Here is a 24,244-nt window from a genome sequence, read left to right on the forward strand (position 1 = left end):
CAGAGACAACATCTTCTGACCGGTCGGGAATCGAACCTTGGTCCGCGAAACTTGTATCAACTTGTATGTTTGTGACTTGGCATTCGAATGCCAAGTCACATAAATACTAATTAGCTACGATGGTGAAGATGGATTGATTTCAATTCTAAGTACAAAAATCCTGAATTTGACAGATATAAGTACAGAAGAATTGTCATTGACTTTTATCTTTCTTCGTGGCCAAGTGGTATGTCACTGTTGATACAAGTATCGTGGACCAGGGTTCGATTCCCGGTCGGTCAGAAGCTATTGTCTTTGAGTGGTTTCGCCTGGGGCGCTGATCCCAAGGTCGGTAAGAGAATCCAAACATTAATAAACAAAAAATATTTATGCGATGTAGTAAGGTGATTAATGAAAAATTTTCAACGGTAATAGATTTTCTTGTTTCACCAATAAATGCACACGGGTACAATGACTGATGGAAAATGTTTAAAGGTATTTAATTATACTATAGATATATGTGTATGTGTACTTAGAGGATTATGATCAAATTGCGTTAGTATAACATTTTCCAGTGAGTCTTTAGGAGGAAACTGCTTACGGGACCTTGTGTATCTTAATTCACTCTTGCCGTATAAATCATTGCATACATTAAGTATGTTCAGTTATATTCTCATATAACTGAACGTACCTAGAATACACCCAACTGAATTTGGAATTGAGCATTGGATTTTTAATATATATATATATATATATATATATATATATATATATATATATATATATATATATATATATATATATATATATATATATATATAAATATATATATATATACATATACATATATATATATATATATATATATATATATGATAAATTTTGCACATTTAGACGTGTTTTTCATATTCACATAAGCTATATATTTTTTTATATATTAATGTCTGGATTCTCTTACCGACCTTGGGATCAGAGCCCCAGGCGAAACCACTCAAAGACAATAGCTTCTGACCGGCCGGGAATCGAACCCTGGTCCACGATACTTGTATCAACATTGACTAAACCACTTGGCCACGAAGAAAGATAAAAGTGTCAATGACAATTCTTCTGTACTTATATCTGTCAAATTCAGGATTTTTTTACTTAGAATTGAAATCAATCCATCTTCACCATCGTAGCTAATTAGTATTTTTGTGACTTGGCATTCGAATGCCAAGTCACAAACATACAAGTTGATACAAGTTTCGTGAACCAGGGTTCGATTCCCGGCCGGTCAGAAGATGTTGTCTCTGAGTGGTTTCGCCTGGGGCTCTGATCCTGAGGTCAGAAAGAGAATCCAGACCTTAATGTATCGAAAATATAAGGCTTATTTGACTATATATACAAACCAAAATAAGGGAATCTGGGTCTCTTAACACCCCTAACTCTCAAGTTAATATAATAGCATTTTTTACCCGTTGTTGATGGCGTAGTTTGGGCACCATCTGTCATGATTGATTGTCCCCGTCTTGTCCAAAGTAGTAAATAAAGGTACATGGTAGATACTCGAATAGCCTTTATACAGGTTCGGTCTGGAATGAAAAGGTCATCATGATATGAGTCTCTATAAAAAAACTGAAGAGTAAAAATTGAGTTTGATTTGAAATTATAAAATCTCGAGCTATGAAAGTTTGAACTAATCTAATAAAAGTCTTTTATAAAATCGTAGCATTAAAACAGATATCTTGTTTAATTAAGGTTATAAAATGGCAATAAAATGTTTTTTAGAAGCAGCTGCATTCATTACCCAACCCTCTGTGATGTATTCTTGTTTCCGTCGGCACCTTCGATGATATATATAGTGAAAGGTGTTCTAAAATTGTGATTAATGAAACTCGAGTATATGGGGATGTCTGAGAATAAAATTTAATGACCCAATGGAAAAACTTTAGGATAGAATGGGAAAACTTTCACTTTGATTTGTCCTTTCCATTAGAACAATTAGTAACTCTAAAACAATTTAAATATTTATAAGAAAGGAACCACCAGAAGAAATATCGATAGGCTCTCTATATACCATGGCCCTTCCCCTTAGTTCTTGGGGGTGGGGTAGCCGATGTAAAAAAAGGACAAAATCCGACTTATCTTTTCTTTGCTCCTAGCCTGACGAGAGATTTAGCCAGGTTTGATTGGTACTGCTAGGGTGCCACATCCCACCCTACCCCTTTATCCACCACTAATAAAACTTCATATGCTGAATCCCCTACTGCTGCTACCTCAGCGGTGACCAAAGGGATCAGAGAAAGCAACAGGGTCTATCGGAACTGCATCGCAAACGCTCGCCATTCATCCCTATATCTAGCACGTTCTTTTGTCTCACATCTATTCTCCTGTCACCTAGAGCTCTCTTCACTCCATCCATCCACCCAAACCTGGGCCTTCCTCTTGTACTTCTCCCATCAGGTCTTGCATTCATCACCTCCTTCAGCTGACGGCCATTTTCTAATATCTCTGTATGGCCAAACATTCATATCCACTCTAGCAACTCTCAATCTCGCTGCTTCGTTCCTAACCCTATCTAATTGAGATACACCAGCCATACTCATCAGACACATTCCACATTCAATTTCTGTCTACCCATCACTTTCATTCACCCCTACTCTGATTCTTACATTACTGTTGGTACAATCATTTTCTCATACAGAACTCACTTGACATTCATTCCTAACCCTATATTCGTTACCAATCCCTTCACTACTCCCAACACTTTACATCCTTCATTCACTCTCTGACGCAAATCTGCTCCCAATCTACAATTTGCAGATCTAAGCTCAAAAGCTGACCAAATCGTATCTTCCAGGGAATATGTACATTAGATTAAATTCAGAATATAATTACCGCAACCCATGTGGATAGAAGTTGCATACTCTAAAGATATGTCGTTGGTAAATAGGAATGCAACAATCTTCAATTTTCTATGGTTTACAGTGTAAAATAATGTCTTCATTGATGCTAACCAACTTCCACCAATCCAGATGGCCCATATTACGATTCACGAACTTACAAAACTCAGTACAACCATGGCGTTTAATATTGGACAACCTGTTTGTTACCTTTTAATGGCCTAGCATCAGCATGTATTTAACATTGAAAGATAGCGGAAGTTATTATATCCTGAAATATTGCAAAATATATTGAGTACGCCTAAACATAATTTTCTTTTTACTTAATGGTGATGATTGGTGTAGAACTCCTTCCCTACCAAAGATTCTTTGTGGGCACCCAAGTACCCCCTTGCAAGACTACTTCACTGTACCAGGTACACAACTTGATTGCACAAACATATTCCCAACCTTCCTTAGGCATTTACCAAAGGTGGCCAGTAAGTTTAGTAGGGAGGGGAGTTCTACATTGTACAATTGGAATACATCCCATTTGATGAACATGAGTTTGTGTGGTGGATATTCACGGCGTCCACTAATCGTAGGAGTGGCACTGGGGTCTTATAGAAAGGGGGTCAATTTGTACCCTGCGATGATAAAAAGGGATACACTAAATACATCGGCTCGTATACTGTATACTCTGTATATATTCTGACGTGTAGCCTACACCCTTGGTCCTCTGATTTTGAGAGTTTAATGTTAATGAAGGACCAATCTCTCTTCCTTGGGAATACACTCACATGCTTTTTCTATCTTATTTCTCTTCCGCTTGGGTTTTTGAAGTTTTTCTAGTTTATATGTAAAGGATTTAATTTAATGTTTTTACTATTCTTATAATATTTCATTTTGATTGTTTATTCTTTTCTTGTAGTTTATTTATTTCCCTGATTCCTTTCCTCATTGGGCTATTTTTCCCTGTTTGAGCGCTTGGGCTTATAGCATGTATATTTTCCAACTAGGGTTATAGCATAACATGTACTACTACTACTACTAATGATAACAACCGTAACGATGCCAATATTAGAGGTGGTTTTACTTGGAGGGTTTTCAGATTGGAATGTTTCTCTTCGGTTAGGATGGAAATATGCACAGTTATTTGCACATTGATTAGTTCCTATAAGTCAAAGTTTAAAATACACAAAGACAGCGAAATGGTGGGGTACACAACTTAATTAAATGTTTATAGCAAAAGAAAATCTGGAGTCACTGTTGCTCTCCTCCAACTGAAGCACGTTGTTCATTTTAAAACTGTGTTCTTCATCCACTTACGTGAGGGAGTTATGAAGCATCAGTCATTCTTACTTCCTCCTTGTGCTGCCATTCAAGGCACTGTTTTATTATATGCTAGGGGAAGCTGTACTTCCTTTCGGTGAGAGAAAAATAGTATCATGATCTCATCTCCTGAAACGTAATCTGTTTTTTTGCAAAGTTCTCAAGTAATGTTTTCACTTTGAACTATAAATCTATCTTTTGTCCTGGCAGAGCTGTACTTCCTTTCGGTGAGAAAAAAAATAGTATCATGATCTCGTCTCCTGAAACGTAATCTGTTTTTTTTTTGCAAAGTTCTCAAGTAATGTTTTCACTTTGAACTATAAATCTATCGTTTGTCCTGGCAGAGCTGTACTTCCTTTCGGTGAGAAAAAAATAGTATCATGATCTCGTCTCCTGAAACGTAATCTGTTTTTTTTTTTTTTGCAAAGTTCTCAAGTAATGTTTTCACTTTGAACTATAAATCTATCGTTTGTCCTGGCAGAGCTGTAATTCCTTTCGGTGAGAGAAAAATAGTATCTTGATGTCATCTCCTGAAACGTAATCTGTTTTTTTCCAAAGTTCTCAAGTAATGTTTTCACTTTGAACTATAAATCTATCGTTTGTCCTGGCAGAGCTGTAATTCCTTTCATGCTGAAAAGTCTTACTTATTGGGCTATCATTTCACATTTAATGATCTCGGTAATTCCAATTTTCTTGGTTATCCTATTCTGTCTTTTTAATCCTAGGTGCTCCTCTTTGATATATTTTGTTTATGAGGGATACAGGCAAGGCAATAGGCACAATACTTAGTGAATTGCAGACAAAGGGGCAGATTGAGTTTTGCTGTCTTTTTTCAACTCAGTATTTCTAGAAATACATCAAGCCCTATGACAGGGGTGTAAAAATGCTACTACTGTATCCCGTGTGTGTCGTAGAAAGCGACTAAAAGGACAGCTGCTGCCTTACAATGTTGAGTTTCAAGAAGAGGCTACACCTACTGGGAATAATCGTGAAAACTGCTGTCTTGCAGTCAAAGATTAGGCCCACTGCCAATAATTGTGGTTGATGACTGCACGGGCAAACGATCGCAGAAAGCCTCTTGCAAATTGTAAACCATGCTTGATGCTATTAGAGGTTGCATCTGGCAACAGACCCCTTATTGTAGGGATAACTGTGGGAAAGATTCCCCTTAATGTAGGGATAACTGTGGGAAAGATTCCCCTTAAAGTAGGGATAACTGTGGGAAAGATTCCCCCTAAAGTAGGGATAACTGCAGGAAAGATTCCCCTTAAAGTAGGGATAACTGTGGGAAAGATTCCCCTTAAAGTAGGGATAACTGTGGGAAAGATTCCCCTTAAAGTAGGGATAACTGTGGGAAAGATTCCCCTTAAAGTAGGGATAACTGTGGGAAAAATTCCCCTTAAAGTAAAGTAGGGATAACTGTGGGAAAGATTCCCCTTATTGTAGGGATAACTGTGGGAAAGATTCCCCTTAAAGTAGGGATAACTGTGGGAAAGATTCCCCTTAAAGTAAAGTAGGGATAACTGTGGGAAAGATTCCCCTTAATGTAGGGATAACTGTGGGAAAGATTCCCCTTAATGTAGGGATAACTGTGGGAAAGATTCCCCTGAAAGTAGGGATAACTGTGGGAAAGATTCCCCTTAAAGTAGGGATAACTGTGGGAAAGATTCCCCTTAAAGTAGGGATAACTGTGGGAAAGATTCCCCTTAAAGTAGGGATAACTGTGGGAAAGATTCCCCTTAAAGTAAAGTAGGGATAACTGTGGGAAAGATTCCCCTTAATGTAGGGATAACTGTGGGAAAGATTCCCCTTAATGTAGGGATAACTGTGGGAAAGATTCCCCTTAATGTAGGGATAACTGTGGGAAAGATTCCCCTTAAAGTAGGGATAACTGTGGGAAAGATTCCCCTTAAAGTAAAGTAGGGATAACTGTGGGAAAGATTCCCCTTATTGTAGGGATAACTGTGGGAAAGATTCCCCTTAATGTAGGGATAACTGTGGGAAAGATTCCCCTTAAAGTAGGGATAACTGTGGGAAAGATTCCCCTTAAAGTAGGGGTAACTGTGGGAAAGATTCCCCTTAAAGTAGGGATAACGGTGGGAAAGATTCCCCTTAAAGTAAAGTAGGGATAACTGTGGGAAAGATTCCCCTTAATGTAGGGATAACTGTGGGAAATATTCCCCTTAAAGTAGGGATAATTGTGGGAAAGATTCCCCTTAATGTAGGGATAACTGTGGGAAAGATTCCCCTTAAAGTAGGGATAACTGTGGGAAAGATTCCCCTTAATGTAGGGATAACTGTGGGAAAGATTTATAAGAATACATCTGCCATTCCTCTTGGAAACTTAGAATGGTGACCTTTTAGAACTGCTTTGCATTCGACTTTTGATCAAGTTATGCAAAACCTTGTTGTTCTCACAAAATAGGAAATTGACCTTCCCTTTCACCCCCAAAGGACGTACCGGTACGTTCTTGCAAAACGCTGTTATTTACATGTTTTTGCATATTTTTGATAATTTTATGAGAAACTTCAGGCATTTTCCAAAACAATGAGACCAACCTGACCTCTCTATGACAAAAATTAAGCCTGTTAGAGCAATTTGATAAAAATATATAGCAAAATGTGCTCGAAATTTAACCTTACCTTGGGGGTAAAATGGTTAATTTCAAGAGGAAATATGGAGGACGTCAGAAATTAGTCATGTTCATTGTTTTCAAAAACATATCCCTCATGTTTGCCATCTCTCTCATTCAGTTCTTCTGTTTAAATTTCACGTATTCTTTTTGCTATGGCCATCAGAGCCTATTTTAGTTTTATTAATGTTAAGGTTATATTTGTGGATTTCTTATTTTGCTCTTAATATAAACCTTGTATTAGTAATTCTTTAGTTCTTTCCTCTACAATTAAGTCACTCACCACCAGCCTCAGCCCTGGGGTGATTTTTTCCTTACTAAAACATGGTTTTAGTACTAGGGGATTCGGCGTTATGAAGCTTCGTCTGTGGTGAATAACGGGGGAGGGTGGGCTGTGGCACCCTAGCAGTACCAGCTGAGTCCCTTGTCAGGCTGGGAGGAACGTAGGGAGGAGAGGTCCCCTTTTATATATACAGTATATATATATATATATATATATATATATATATATATATATATATATATATATATATATATATATATATATATATGCATGCGTAAAAATCACAGGAAAACGTGATGCTCAGATGCAGAAGAACCACAGGGAAAATTAAAATACGAAATATACGATTAGGTCCTGACTAGTTTCGTGATACTTCTTCAGAAGTATCACGAAACTAGTCAGGACTTAATCGTATATTTCGTATTTTCATGTTCCCTGTGGTTCTTCTGCGCATATATATATATATATATATATATATATATATATATATATATATATATATATATATATATATATATATATATATATATATATATATATATATATATATTTGTCGGGTACCCCCCAAAATTGGGGGAAGTGCCTTGGTATATGTATGTATGTATGTATGTAAAACATGGTTCCTACCAATCTCTGAAGGTACATCTCAAGGTCATCGCTCCTCTGAACTTGATAAGAGAAGCCCTCCTCGCAAGCGGCCTCGGCATCTATATGCCTGATAACCATTTTACAAATGGTCTTGTAGAAATCTTCGTACCCAATTGGGTGATCGAGATTAAGTCAAATTAGTGCAAATACGGTAAAATATTGAAGGGATAATAGACCCAATGCGGAGAAAAAGATGCAAGAATTTGTCGGTGATATTCTGAGTTATTATTTGTACAATTATCAAAATTACTAATATTAGAATTATTATTAAGGGAAGATTTTTTTTTTCTGGCTATTAGAGTGTGATGTGATCGCTGCCTTCATTATGAGGTGGAAGATCTCTCATGCAGACTGCCAGAAAGTCACCCAAGGAAGGCTTTGCTTTCCATAGGTCTCGCCTGTAGGCCATCATCATCATTATCATCATTATCATTAATTGCTAAGCTACAACCCTAGTTGGAGAAGCAAAATGCTATAAGCCCAGGAGCCCCAACAGGGAAAATAGCCCAGTGAGGAAAAGAAATAAGGAAAAATATTTTTATAATAAAATAAATATCTCCTATATAAACTATGAAAACTTTAACAAAACAAGAGGAAGAGAAATAGAAAAGTGTGCCCAAGTGTACCCTTAAGCAAGAGAACTCTAATCCAAGACAGTGGAAGACCATGGTATAGAGGCTATGCCACTACCCAAGACTAGAGAACAATGGTTTGATTTTTAAGTGTCCTTCTCCTAGAAGAGCTGCTTACCATAGCTAAAGAGTCTCCTCTACCCTTACCAAGAGGAAAGTAGCCACTGACCAATTACAGTGCAGTAGTTAACCCCGTTGGGTGAAGAAGAATTGTTTGGTAATCTCAGTGTTGTCAGGTGTATGAGGACAGAGGAGAATTTTTAAAGAGTATATCAGACTATTCGGTGTATGAATAGGCAAAGGGAAAGTGAACCGTAACCAAAGAGAAGGATCCAATGTAGCACTATCTGGCCAGTCAAAGGACCCCATAACTCTCTAGTGGTATTATCTCAACGGGTGGCTAGTGACCTGGCCAACCTACTACTATTAAATGGAGGTGTTGGCCATTGATCGGAGTGTATATGCTTGAGCGAAGATCACGACATTCTAGACCAGTCTACCATTAGATTTTCGATCATGGACCAGAGGCTCGTCCCTGCTTCGAGTGGGCGGAGTTGTCGAGTGTCGGTACTTTATGTAATTCGAGTGAAAGCCGTGTTTTGATGCCTTATCATTTGTTAATACATTAAGTATGTATTGACTTTGCAAGGAGTTTTTATAAGATACTAATCTTGAATCATTATTACCCCCAGTCTTTATCCATTGTGTTTCTTATGCCCCATTTTTTTCATATTAACGACACGTCGTTCATTATTGCTACCGTCAAGAAAAACTTGAGTTTTTGTTATGAAATGATTGTTTACCATTTCAAGTGAGCAGAAGGACCAGCTTATTTATACAGACTAAAACGTGAGTAAATAAAAGAGTGCGTTCAGGAAAGAATATTCGAAAGCAACTCTACAAAAATCCATTCCCCTTGAATGATTCAAGGCGATGCATTTAACCCTTATGGGAAGGAAAGGGTCAACCAACCTTCACGAGACAGCGATACCTGCTTGGTACCCCAAGTTACGAGCTGATCTACAATCATCATCATCAATCATCACTCGCCGCGAAGTAAGGGTGTGACAAGATGCACTTTGGAGCGAGGTGTGCCATGGACTCCTGCTTCCTTCTGTACCTGTGTATCTCCCATACTTGGATTTTCCATATTAGCTTTCCATCTTAGAGATATGGTAATTTTCACTACATAACACAATGACCCTCTGTATTAAGAGAACGTTGCCTTTGTAGTATGTTTTCAAGCGTGATCTTTTTTTTTAATGATCATAATTTCTCCATAAGAATCATTAGTTCCTCAGCTTATTTATTATGTTTTATTCGTTGTGGTTTTATTTCAGCTGCCAAAGGCACATTCTCATCCATATAACATTTTCAAACAGAAAATAAACCCTTTACGGAACTTAAGTTCCCCTCTAACGTTAATTCAAAATCTCATCCTTGCAGGGTAAAAGAATTCCTCAAGAATCACAGATACTCACAAGAAAATGGTGAGTAGTTGATTTGTCTGTTTATATATTAGCTGCTCTCTCTCTCTCTCTCTCTCTCTCTCTCTCTCTCTCTCTCTCTCTCTCTCTCTCTCTCTCTCTCTCTCTCTCTCTCTCTCTCTCTCTCTCAGAAATTGAGCCATATCTAGATAAAAGTAATAGAATGGATGTATTTGAAATAATTTTTTTTTCTTTCTCTCTCTCTCTCTCTCTCTCTCTCTCTCTCTCTCTCTCTCTCTCTCTCTCTCTCTCTCTCTCTCTCTCTCTCTCTCTTCCATATATATATATATATATATATATATATATATATATATATATATATATATATATATATATATATATGTATATATATATATATATATATATATATATATATATATATATATATATAAATATATATATATATATATATATATATATATATATATATATATATATATATATATATATATATATATATATATAATAACCATAATGAGAAGTAATTAATTACCCACTTTTTATTTGCTGGAAATGTGAATGAAGATAACCTGTATCATGAACAAGGAAGAACCAACAACTGTACATTAGAACCCAATATTTTTTTTAGACAGAATGTTTTTGTTAGTGTTAAATTTCAAGGACCCAAAGAATGTTACTAAAACATTTTGCCTTTTGCAAATATTCCATTAGGTTACAACTTTCGCTTTTCCTTCGGGCCTCCCTGCATGGCTGCCCTTGACGTTTCCTATCCTTCATCTATAGGATACGGCATTCGGAAATATCCTGACGAGTTAACAAAAGAAGCAATAACATCGCCAGAACTTCATTATTATTATTATTATTATTATTATTATTATTATTATTATTATTATTATTATTATTATTATTATTATTATTATTATCAGCCAAGCTACAACCCTAGTTTGATTGGCAAGAAGCTATAAGCCCAAGGGCTCCAACAGGGAAAAATAGCCCGGTGAGTAAAGGAAATAAGGAAATAAATAAGTGATGAGAATAAATTAACAATATATCATTCTAAAAACAGTAACAGCGTCAAAACAGATATGTCCTTTATAAACTATTAACAACGTCAAAAACAGATATTTCCTATATAAACTATTAACATCAAAAACAGATATGTCCTATATAAACTATTAACAACGTCAAAAACAGATATGTCCTATGTAAACTATTAACAACGTCAAAAACAGATATGTCCTATATAAACTATTAACAACGTCAAAAACAGATATATCCTATGTAAACTATTATCAACGACAAAAAGAGATATGTCATATATAAACTATTAACAACATCAAAAACAGATATGTCCTATATAAACTATTAACAACGTCAAAAACAGATATATCATATATAAACAATAAAAAGAATAAATGTTTTAATTCTAAACAAAGCTTTTTAAAAAAAAATTTTTTTTTTGCCCTCCATCAGAGCATCCGTGTACAGCATTAACAACTTTGAAAAAAACTGACTATGCTTTATGCAACTTCCCCTATTAAAACATTCTATGCATGTATCATTCCTTGGTACTTCCTTAGTATTTTTTCCTAATTCAGGATATTTAACACAATATTTCTTGACAGTATATCCAGCAATGTATTTTAAAGCTTCTTCCTTAATTACTCCCCAAACATTTTCCTATTATTTATGTGTTTGCTCTCTTCCTCATCAAAAACATCATTTTATAAAACAAAATCTAAGTTTCTGAACATCTGCATTTATAGACATATTTCTAATGCTAAGTCCATTTTAATATTATTTCTTTGTTTGCTCTCTTCATCGCCAAAAACATTTTTTTATAAAACAAAATCTAAATTTCTGAACATCTGCGTTTATAGACATATTCCTAATGCTAAAATTGCTAAGTCCCTTTTTTGTGATATATTCATATCTGCATTTTTAGACATTTCTAATGCTAAGTCTCTTTTAATATTATTTCTTTGTTTGCTCTCTTCATGGTCAAAAACATCATTTTATAAAACAAAATCTAAATTTCTGAACATCTGCAATTATAGACATATTTCTAATGCTAAAATTGCTAAGTCCCTTTTTTGTGATATATTCATATCTGCATTTTTAGACATTTCTAATGCTAAGTCCCTTTTAATATTATTTCTTTGTTTGCTCTCTTCATGGTCAAAAACATCATTTTATAAAACAAAATCTAAATTTCTGAACATCTGCAATTATAGACATATTTCTAATGCTAAAATTGCTAAGTCCCTTTTTTTGTGATATATTCATCTCTGGCAAGTTCATGCGATTTTTCAACAGTGGCAATATCACACTCTTCACTTTTTACTTCAATTCCCATCCCTACCAACATTTTTAGCATAAATTTCAATTTCACAGAATGTGGAAGATCAGGGTGACCTTCCATTTGCCTTATACACCCGAAGATATGCTCAAAACAATCTTGATTTATTCTTTGTGTCAGTAGTTATAGTCCATTTCTTTTAGCGATGCATAATTGCACCGACTCGCAGTGGTGCCCTTTTAGCTCGGAAAAGTTTCCTGGTCGCTGATTGGTTAGAATGATCTCGTCCAACCAATCAGCGATCCGGAAACTTTTCCGAGCTAAAAGGGCACCGCTGCGAGTCGGTGCAAATATGCATCGCTAAAAGAAATGGACTTTTTTTTTTTTATAGTCAATACCATGAGAGCCTTTTAACATACCAAGCGAAGCAATGGCTTTTGTACACGATAGAATGATTTCTAGTAACCGAGATTTCATGTTGTTTTTTGTAATCCTCTGATTTAAAATGTATCGAACGAACAGTAGCATATCCGTTAATTTTGTCACCACAGCAACATGCAGGTATACAATGGACTCTGGTCTGTGTATGGCTTTGCTTTTGTAAAACGATGGTAATTTGTATTTGAGCTTTTATTATTATTATTATTATTATTATTATTATTATTATTATTATTATTAGCCAAGCTACAACCCTAGTTGGAAAAGCAAGATTCTATAAGCCCAAGGGCTCCATTAGGGAAAAATAGCCCAGTGAAGAAAGGAAATAAGGAAATAAATAAATGATGAGAACAAATTAACAATAAATCATTCTAAAAACCGTAACAACGTCAAAACAGATGTCATATATAAACTATTAACGACGTCAAAACAGACATGTCATATATAAACTGTAAAAAGACTCATGTCAGCCTGGTCAACATAAAAACATTTGCTGCAACTTTGAGCTTTGAACGTGCATTATAACAGACATATTCTGCGCAAATAGTTGGCAATATCACTGATGGATTGCATGAATGAATAATAAATATGTGCACGCAGAGACTCTAACTGGTTTTGTTGTCTTTATGGGTAGCTGACTAAAGCCACGGTCCATTTGTTTTGGTTACCCACTGTGTGAGCCGAGGGCGAGTGACGTCACAGTACTTGTGTTTCACCGGTTTCACACCTTAAGCTGAGCGTGGCTGACCTGGTATATCTGGACCGTGTGTATATTTAGCTTGTATTTTATTTATTTCCCTGATTCCTTTCCTCATCGGGCTATTTTCTCGTTTGGTCCCCGTGGGCTTATAGCATCTTGCTTTTCCAACTAGGGTTATAGCATAACCTGTATTACTACTACTATTACATCCCGTAATTAATGAATAACTAGTTGATTTGATTTAATGTATTGAAAACTTTCGTCGTGGTTTATCCCTCGAATATTAAAATATGATAAAGATAACAAATGATTAGAGTTAAGCACAAACTTGAATTTTTGAGGCATTCGAAAACAGGACATTATTTGTACTCTATATCATATTCTAGAACCTTCACGCTTGTAAAACAAGTGCACAGCTTCTATTATATTATCTTTTTATATGTTGATAACTCCAAGGAGATTAGTGGCTGGTTTTGTAGTTTTAAGGGATTTGATTTATTTTTCATTCATTATTTTCTTGTTAAATCTATTGGTTTCTAATGTCTATATAATGAGAGAGAGAGAGAGAGAGAGAGAGAGAGAGAGAGAGAGAGAGAGAGAGAGAGATTGGTGTAAATAAAGTATTTCCCATCTTCCCCCTCTACATTCATAACAAGAAAGGAATTATAATTTACATATTTTAAAATAAAAATTGCCTTGTTGTATGTTGCTTTTTTAAAAACATCTATTGGTGTTGAATTAAGGTCATATTTACCGAAATGTTTTATAAGAGAACGGAATATCGAATTTTGAATTCCCCCCCCCCCGATAAAAATTTATTTTAATTCAATCCGGATCAGTTATACCATGCTAAGTTACATATCTCTTGTGTCCAATAATTTCCAGAAAAGATTTTAATTCAATCCGGATCAGTTATACCATGCTAAGTTACATATCTCTTGTGTCCACTAATTTCCAGAAAGGATTTTAATTCAATCCGGATCAGTTATACCATGCTAAGTTACATATCTCTTGTGTCCACTAATTTCCAGAAAGGATTTTAATTCAATCCGGATCAGTTATACCATGCTAAGTTACATATCTCTTGTGTCCACTAATTTCCAGAAAGGATTTTAATTCAATCCGGATCAGTTATACCATGCTAAGTTACATACCTCTTGTGTCCACTAATTTCCAGAAAAGATTTTAATTCAATCCGGATCAGTTATACCATGCCAAGTTACATATCTCTTGTGTCCAATAATTTCCAGAAAAGATTTTAATTCAATCCGGATCAGTTATACCATGCCAAGTTACATATCTCTTGTGTCCAATAATTTCCAGAAAAGATTTTAATTCAATCCGGATCAGTTATACCATGCCAAGTTACATATCTCTTGTGCCCAATAATTTCCAGAAAAGATTTTAATTCAATCCGGATCAGTTATACCATGCCAAGTTACATATCTCTTGTGTCCAATAATTTCCAGAAAAGATTTTAATTCAATCCGGATCAGTTATACAATGCCAAGTTACATATCTCTTGTGCCCAATAATTTCCAGAAAAGATTTTAATTCAATCCGGATCAGTTATACCATGCCAAGTTACATATCTCTTGTGCCCAATAATTTCCAGAAAAGATTTTAATTCAATCCGGATCAGTTATACCATGCCAAGTTACATATCTCTTGTGTCCAATAATTTCCAGAAAAGATTTTAATTCAATCCGGATCAGTTATACCATGCCAAGTTACATATCTCTTGTGCCCAATAATTTCCAGAAAAGATTTTAATTCAATCCGGATCAGTTATACCATGCCAAGTTACATATCTCTTGTGTCCAATAATTTCCAGAAAAGATTTTAATTCAATCCGGATCAGTTATACCATGCCAAGTTACATATCTCTTGTGCCCAATAATTTCCAGAAAAGATTTTAATTCAATCCGGATCAGTTATACCATGCTAAGTTACATATCTCTTGTGTCCAATAATTTCCAGAAAAGTATTGGCGTGCAGTTGTGGAAGAGACTCCGATTCTGGCGGCAAATATTCATACTGGGTTTGTTCTTGTGTTTATACATCGTAACAACATCGATGTGGTTTAACACCGTAGAATCCGTGAGGTCGTTCCAGAGGCCCATTCCGAAACCTCTGGCTCTGATCCAGAAGGTCCCTGAGGAAGGTGTTGTATCCAACTCTTTACCGCTACCAGCGAAGATATCCTCTCAGATCCAGCATCCAAAGATATCATCAAAGATTCAGCATATGAAGATATCCTCTCAGATACAGCATCCTATCCTATCCCAGATCCAGCATCCAAAGACGTCCCCCCAGACCCAGCAACCAAATATATCCTTCCAGATACAGGATCTGAAGATGTCCTTTCAGATCCAGCATCTGAATATATCTTTTCAGATCCAGCATCCGAAGATAACCTTCCAGACCCAGCATCTAAATATATCCTCCCAGGTCCAGCATCTGAATATATCTTCTCAGATCCAGCATCCAAAGATGTCCTCCCAGACCCAGCATTCGAATATATCCTCCCAGGTCCAGGATCCAAAGATGTTCTCCCAGACCCAATATCCAAATGTATCCTCTCAGATTCAGCTGCCGAAGATGTCCTCCCAGACCCAGAATCTGAATATATCCTCTCAGATCCAGCATCCAAAGATGTCCTCCCAGACCCAATATCCGAATGTATCCTCTCAGATTCAGCAGCCGAAGATGTCCCCCCAGACCCAGAATCTGATTATATCCTCCCAGACCCAGAATCCGAATATATCCTCCCAGATACAGCATCTAAATATATCCTTCCAGATTCAGCATCAGAATATATCCTCCCAGACCCAGAATCCGAATATATCCTCCCAGATACAGCATCTAAATATATCCTTCCAGATTCAGCATGAGAATATATCCTCCCAGACCCAGAATCCGAATATATCCTCCCAGATACAGCATCTAAATAAATCCTTCCAGATTCAGCATCAGAATATATCCTCTCAGATCCAGAATCCGAAGATGTCCTCCCAGATCCAGCATCTGAATATATCCTCCCAGATCCAGCATCCAAAGATGTCCTCCCAGATCCAGCATCTGAATATATCCTCCCAGACCCAGAATCCGAATATATCCTCCCAGATACAGCATCTAAATATATCCTCCCAGATCCAGCATCCAAAAATGTCCTTCCAGACCCAGCATCTGAATATATCCTCCCAGATCCAGTATCCGGATGTATCCTCTCAGATTCAGCAGCCGAAGGTGTCCTCCCATACCCAGAATCCGAATATATTCTCCCAGCTACAGCATCCAATTATATCCTCTCAGATCCAGCATCCAAATATATCCTTCCAGATCTTGCATCCAAATATATCTCGCCAGATCCAGCATCCAAAGACGTCCTCCCAGATCCACCATCCAAATATATCCTCTCAGATCCAGTATCCAAATGTATCCTCTCAGATTCAGCAGGCGAAGATGTCCTCCCAGTCCCAGAATCGGAATATATCCACCCAGCTACAGCATCTAAATATATCTTCCCAGATCCAGCATCCAAATATATCCTTCCACATTCAGCCTTCGAATATATCCTCCCAGATCCAGCATCCGTATTATCTTCAAGAATGTTATAAGTACAAAGATCTAAGGGCACATTTCACCTGCAACAATTCCCATTCATTTAGGAATTACTCCTTTGTGAACATTTTGGAATGTGCCTCAAATCTATGGGAAATCATTAGGTGATTTTTTTTCTTTACACTTTATGCTCAATTGTTTGATATAGATATAATTATTCTCATTGGATTTATATTTGTATTTCCCTCATTATTTTTCTTGTATTAAAATTGACGTTTCGATACTGTTCTCATTGGATGTGCATTAAAGTTGATCAATTTCACTCCTCAGGAACAAAAGTATTCCCAACCCGTGGAAGCCTGAGGCTTCTCCATCTTCCTCTTCACCTCCTTCACCATCAGCAGTGAATCCTGCTACTATCTCAAAGAGACCAGCAGTGCATTTAGTCATGACAGGGGATTCCCATATAAGGAATATCTTTGAGGTCTTTTTAAGACGCTTGGCTAATCTTCGCGTCAAGTATCGTGTTGCTGGTATGGGAAAGGTAAGTAATCTTCAATTCAAAAAGTATTATGAGTGTCCAAGCGTTTGACCTTGTATCATGATATTAGTCTACTTAATCGAATCGATACAATGTAGTGTGACTGGAGATTGTAACCTCTATCCTTGCATATATATATATATATATATATATATATATATATATATATATATATATATATATATATATATATATATATATATATATATATGTATATATATATATATATATATATATATATATATATATATATATATATATGTATGTATATATATATATATATATATATATATATATATATATATATATATATGCAATTATACATACATACATACATACACACAGTGGTACTTCGATATATGTGTTTAATTCATTGAAGGCGGTAGGATTTCTATCGAAAACGACACATCCCGAACATTTAATTTTCTATCAGAAATAAACGAAAATTAGATAATCTAAGCTAGTAAAAAAATTTATTTTAATTGGTTATTTATGCATTAATGTAATTGTATGAAATGATTTAGATACTACTTAATACTGAAATGTCTAAATACAATGGATAAAAGAAGAGTAATTAAATTATATAAATTAATATCAAATCTCACTTTACCTTGCTGAGAGTATTTGAATGGCGGGGAGGAACGGATGCCATTGTTTGGAACAATATGTCAGGGATTTGAAATTCTAGGAATTTAAAAAACTTCCTGATTTTTTAATTTTGACTTGAACCTGGTTTGAGCTTTACTAAAAGAGAAAACTGTTTATTGAACCTTACGCTTTCTTTCAACAATTTTCTTAGTGTGGCATTGTTCGGTCATTCCAATTATTACAGTATACAGTACACTTGTATTCTTTATGAAGAACAATTTAGTATTGCAGTCTACAAAGCATGTACATTACTGTACTTAATCGGGATAGACTTTTAGACATATAATGAGAGAAAGAGATGGGGTTTTGGATTTTATAAAATTGCTTTTATAGAATTGTAGTGTACTATGCTATGTTATCATTATAATACATTCCAGTGCTGTAGTGTATTATTTGAATACATTTAAAGTACAATTACTTTTCCTAAGGGTATATTTACAAGTACTATAACCCTCCCCTAAAGAAATTAACATCTGTTATGTATGGAATGCCTTATCTGCTTCACAGAGTTTCATGAAGCTCACGATTTTGTCTTTTGCAGTCAGGCCAGCGACGGTTCCTTAGGAACGCCATCTCTTCTTCAAAGCTGGCTATTTTTTTAAGCTTACACGCTCCCTCAAAAATTATGTTTGTGGTCTGCATTGATCTCGGACTCCATTCTATTTGGAGTGGCGCTGTTCCTTTTGACAAATTGTGGCCTCGCTTCTTCTGCATTTTCTCTGCAATGAAACAATTTCTGCACTCCTATTCATGCCATATTTTTTCTTTCTCCGATGCTGCTCAAAATTCCAAGGTTGCTAAGGGCTTGATGCAGAGCTTTCAAAACTGGCTTCAATTTTGCAATGGAGCTTAGGATGTCGCTCCCTCAGAAGTTCCATATTTGAAGACTATGTTGGTCCCCGAATCCAGTTCATCTGGAACCGCATCACTTGCCACAACAGCTTTAAGTCTCTCTGCTCCAACATTCTCTCTTCGGTGAAGCATCCGCTGCTCCAGTTTTGAAAGTTCTGCATTAATCCCTTTACAACCCAGGAATCTTGAGCTGCATCGGAGAAAGAAGAAAAACTGCATGAATAGGAATACAGAAACTTTCATCGCAGAGAAAATGCAGAAGGAGAGAGGGCCACAATATGTCATAAGACATAGCACCGCTCCAAGTGGAATAGCATCCAAGATCAATGTAGACCACGAACTGAATTTTGGAGTAGGCGTGTAAACTTAAAAAATTAGTCTGCTTTGAAAAAGAGATGGCGTTCCTGTGGAACCGACGTTGGTCTGGCTGCAAAGGACAAAATCGTGAGGTTTATGAAACTCTGTAAAGCCTTGTGAAAGATCATTCATGTATTCAAAAATAAATTTTAAATTTTCATATTTATATTTCAAAGAATCTAAAATTTTCATTTTTCACTTGTTTTAGTTAGTTTTGGACTTTCCAAATATTTTTGTATTAAAGTTTCTTCCACTATAGCCGTTTTATTGAAGTTTAAATCCGAAACTCAATGTAGTCCTGAAGAAGGGTCATGAAGTGATTTGAAGCACTTGTCGGCACTAAATAATAAATAATTATACTGAAAACTATCTGGAGGATAGTTTGTCCGTAGAGAAAATATCTCCAATTTCTGTACAACACTAAGACATTCTATTATATATATATATATAAATATATATATATATATATATATATATATATATATATATATATATATATATATATATATATATATATCATATTTATCATTTTAGGATGAATGGAAGGATTCGGTTAATCTTTTTGCAACCTGGAAATCTAATAGTCATGAATATTTCCATGAACTTCTCCATCTGGACGTTCCCTTAAAGATCACCTTCTATTGGGATCCTTTCCTCAGGGACCTGCCTAAGCGTTTGTCCGACTGGATGGCAGGGAAGGAAAGCAAACCAACTCGCTTGCTCATAGGTGAGGGATATATTCTGTTATCTTCTTTTTCAAATATTTTCTTTTGGAGGCTATTTATGGAGTCTTATTTGTTCCACCAATAACCCAAATTTTAAACAAAATATTTATGAGTTGTTGCTTTACTACTATACATTTCAGGGCCGTGTCAAATTGATTTTCGCTGATGAAAATCCTACCAAAACATTGGATATGGGTCACATGTTGGAAATAGGTATTTGAAGCCACAGCCTAATTGGCAAAAATATGCAATAATGTCTAATGTGAATAATAAAGGCACTTACCAGAGTAAATCTAAGAAATTGAAAGGGTAACTTAGCTAAATTTAGATGCACCCAGAGAGAGGCTAGTTGTGACGTGAACTGTGACATCAGACGTAATACCCAGTAAACTTTCCATTCACAATAGTAAACACGCCAATAACAGGCGGAGGACAGCAGACCATTCATACGTCAAAGCCAATCTGTTCTACGTGACTGCTGTCTGGTACTTCACTTATATACATATATATATATATATATATATATATATATATATATATATATATATATATATATATATATATAAAGAGAGAGAGAGAGAGAGAGAGAGAGAGAGAGAGAGAGAGAGAGAGAGAGAGAGAAGTGTATAGGGTAGCTGTTTGTGTGTCTTCATTCATAAAATGGCTATACGACTGGAATGTATAGTAACTACGTCATACTACAGTAGAGTATCAATGAGTGGGAGGGCCTTCAGTAATGACGTCTACATAGTCTCTCTCTGGGTGCATCTAAATTTAGCTAAGTTACCCTTTTAATTTCCTAGATTTACTCTGGTAAGTGCCTTTATCATTCACATTAGACATTATTGTATATTTTTGCCAATTAGGCTGTGGCTTCAAATACTGATTTCCAACATGTGACCCATATCCGATGTTTTGGTAGGATTTTATCAGCGAAAATCAATTGGGCACGGCCAAGAAATGCATAGTAGTTTATGTTTATTGTAGATGAAGACTAAAGAGTTCTCTCCATGTCAGAATGTTTGTTTTCTTTGACAATCATCGTTAATAGTTGTAAAACCAGTGATGAAATGAAGATTTTATATCACAGAAAATTGGGCATTGCCAGTGTTGAATATCTGTGCTGATACAATGAAAAGTCAGTACTACTGATTACATGACGTCACTTGATTACCTAAGATTTAAAGCAAATTAGCCATTACTTAATTATCTTTTACCAATAACAAAAACTGAAAAATATTCCATTATGAAATGTTATACCTAGCAATAATAGTATTTCTTCCAGACTTAGGAAATGTGATTTATTTTAAACTATTTTAGGGACGACGTTGCATTACATGCGTCGAACAAAACAAATTTACTTGAACAAAGGGGCCAAGGAGGCCTCCATTTCCTTTTCCAACCATCTGAAGACCATATCTCCTCAGTTGGAACAGTTCTCAAGAACTACGGAAGTGGTCTACAAGCTGCAGGATCACTTACAGGTATGTGGAAGATTGTTTTCTAATTCGTTTTTATAAGAGCCTGAGCATGGAGGAACTCTCCTTCAGATCTCGCAAGTGAATAATTAAAGGAATGACCACAGGATTATTGTTATTCAGGGTTTACCCACATTTTGAGCACGGTCGGATAGTTGTTACTGTCTCACTCACAAACTCACGTTAGAAAGGATCGAGAAATGACGTTTTGTGAAAATATTCAGCTACTCTTGTCTCTCAGTGCTTGAATGAATAATGTAGTGAAAACAGCTTGATATCTCTTAGAAACATAGGCTTTTATTATGTAGTACCTGGATGAACGTTATGTAAAGAATTGATTACTGCAACTACACCTACCACATTTACCCAAAGTGCAATTTAAGAAATTGCAAAACATAATAAAAAGAGGAGCAAGAATGATAAAAGGTGTCCCAACCAGAGAAAGGATCACTCCTACTCTAGTAGAATTAAACTGTTTATCTATTAAAGCTAGAACATTAGAAGCATGTGCAATAGCCCATCAAGTTATCAGAACCGGGCTTCCAAAATATCTGAAAGAATTGCTACATACCGTGAAGCCAACGAATCGTGTCGACACGCGAATAGTTACAGATGGTTTAACATATAGGAAACAAGATATATGAATGCTATTGATTTTAGAGTTTTCACAGCAAAGTATTGGAATCCTTACTGCTATTATCCTGTTGCCACGAAGAAAAAGAAAGAATATAAAGCAGACTCCAAAACAGTTTGTGTGTGTGACTGTGTATGTGTATGTGTGCGTGTATCATTTCTTCAACAGAATTAAAAGAAGGTCAGTTGTCTGATTCAACTCAGTTGTAACTTTTCTTTTACATAAACTGAATTGCCAGCGATTCGTGTACTGTAAACCCCTCCGTATCCAGCACTGTATTGATTCATCTTGATTACATTGATACTATTCCCTGGTTAACTACTTTCCTCCTCAATTTCGTCAGCAATCGGAAGTCTGTTGTGTAGAACGTTGCCTTGCATGATAATAGGTTTGCATGGTTGTTTCAAAGACATGCCATTACTCTCAGACCAGTAATTAACGAGTTGTTAGAAAATCGATCGTCAGATCAACTGCTCTGTAGTTGTTACTGAATACATAAGTGAAAGCAACCTTTTTATATACATCATCATCATCATCATCATCACTTCTTCTTTTTCTCTCAGAAACATCTCTTAAAAGACACTGGGGTGAATGCAGTTCGTTGGAACAGGGTAAGATAAGAGTACGGCAGTCTAAGGGGTGTCCCGGGGGCATTAGCCCCCTATATAAGGATATGGCTCCTAGGTTAGGTTAGGTGGAGAACCTTAGGTTATGTTGGTTAGGTTAGGGTAGGTTACACTAGGTTGGGGTTAGGTAAGGTTAGGTTAGGTGGGGAACCTTCGGTTATTATTATTATTATTATTATTATTATTATTATTATTATTATTATTATTATTATTATTATCACTTGTTAAGCTACAACCCTAGTTGGAAAAGCAGGATGCTATAAGCATATGGGCCCCAACAGGGAAAATAGCTTAATGAGGAAAGGAAAAAAGGAAAAATAAAATATTTTAAGAATAGCAACAACATTAAATATTTCCTACATAAACTATAAAAACATTAACAAAACAAGAAAGAGAGAAATTAGATAGAATAGCGTGCCCGAGTGTACCCTCAAGCAAGCGAACTCTAACCCAAGACAGTGAAAGACTATGGTACAGAGGCTATGGCACTACCCAAGACTAGAGAACACTGGTTTGATTTTGGAGTGTCCTTCTCCTAGAAGAGCTGCTTACCCAAGCTAAAGAGTTTCTTCTACCCTTAGTAAGAGGAAAGTAGCCACTGAACAATTACAGTGCAGTAGTTAACCCCTTGAGAGAAGAAGAATTGTTTGGTAATCTCAGTGTTGTCAGGTGTATGAGAAGACAGGAGACTCTGTAAAGAATATACCAGACTATTCGGTGTATGTGTAGGCAAAGGGAAAATGAACCATAACCAGAGATAAAGATCCAATATAGTACTGTCTGGCCAGTCAAAGTACCCCATAACTCTCTAGTGGTAGTATCTCAACGGGTGGCGGGTGCCCTGGCCAACCTACTACCCTGTGATGTTCCAAGACACTCTTTACCACCCTTTCTTCTTCTTTCCTATCATAGGAACATCCCACTAACAACATCGAGAACCCGCAAAACATCGATCTTTACAACCGAATCGCCAAAGATTTACTTCCGAAGAGCTCCTCCTTCGTCGTGTGGAACAGCACCATCCCTCTGTCGGATCTCTACTCTGAGTTCTGTCGCAGAAAGGGCCCCGTCCTTCCCAAAATATCACAATGGCAGTGTCACGATCCGAAGCATCTCGGCTATGTAATGATAGATCAGTATCTTGATATGTATTTAAACGATATTTGCTCTGGTTTGTAAAAGACATTTGCTCTTGTTTCGTTAATAAATTTACACAAAATAATGTGCATTTAAATGATAAATTTAAACTAGTAAGGTAATAGATGAAAATTTTTCCATAGTAATGGATTATCTTGTTTTACCAATAAGTGGACACGAGTACTATGACTGATGAAAAATGTGTTAAGGTAATTAATTATACTATATATATATATATATATATATATATATATATATATATATATATATATATATATATATATATATACAGTATATATATATATATATATATATATATATATATATATATATATATATGTATATATATATATATATATATATATATATATATATATATATACATATATATATACAGTATATATATATATATATATATATATATATATA

General features: G+C 35.7%; 1 protein-coding gene across 1 annotated transcript; it reads left to right on the forward strand.

Moving 5' to 3' along the window:
• Positions 1 to 15,238: 15,238 nt before the first annotated feature.
• Positions 15,239 to 23,922, forward strand: LOC137630874 (coagulation factor V-like). Its single transcript, XM_068362409.1, has 5 exons — positions 15,239 to 16,981; positions 17,148 to 17,361; positions 19,750 to 19,942; positions 21,261 to 21,424; positions 23,591 to 23,922. The coding sequence occupies exons 1-5, from the start codon at positions 15,330 to 15,332 to the stop codon at positions 23,855 to 23,857; spliced, it is 2,490 nt and encodes an 829-aa protein (XP_068218510.1). The 5' UTR covers positions 15,239 to 15,329; the 3' UTR covers positions 23,858 to 23,922.
• The last annotated feature ends 322 nt before the right edge of the window (positions 23,923 to 24,244 follow it).

The sequence above is a fragment of the Palaemon carinicauda genome, chromosome 39, assembly GCF_036898095.1.
Source record: "Palaemon carinicauda isolate YSFRI2023 chromosome 39, ASM3689809v2, whole genome shotgun sequence".
Lineage (NCBI taxonomy): Eukaryota > Metazoa > Arthropoda > Malacostraca > Decapoda > Palaemonidae > Palaemon > Palaemon carinicauda.

Excerpts from the sequence above, each read along its gene's own strand:
- LOC137630874 (XM_068362409.1), top strand. The coding sequence starts at position 15,330 with ATGTGGTTTAACACCGTAGAATCCGTGAGGTCGTTCCAGAGGCCCATT. Across the intron at positions 16,982-17,147 it reads AATCTATGGGAAATCATTAG|GAACAAAAGTATTCCCAACC; the intron begins GTGATTTTTTTT and ends TTCACTCCTCAG. Across the intron at positions 19,943-21,260 it reads ACCAACTCGCTTGCTCATAG|GGACGACGTTGCATTACATG; the intron begins GTGAGGGATATA and ends AAACTATTTTAG.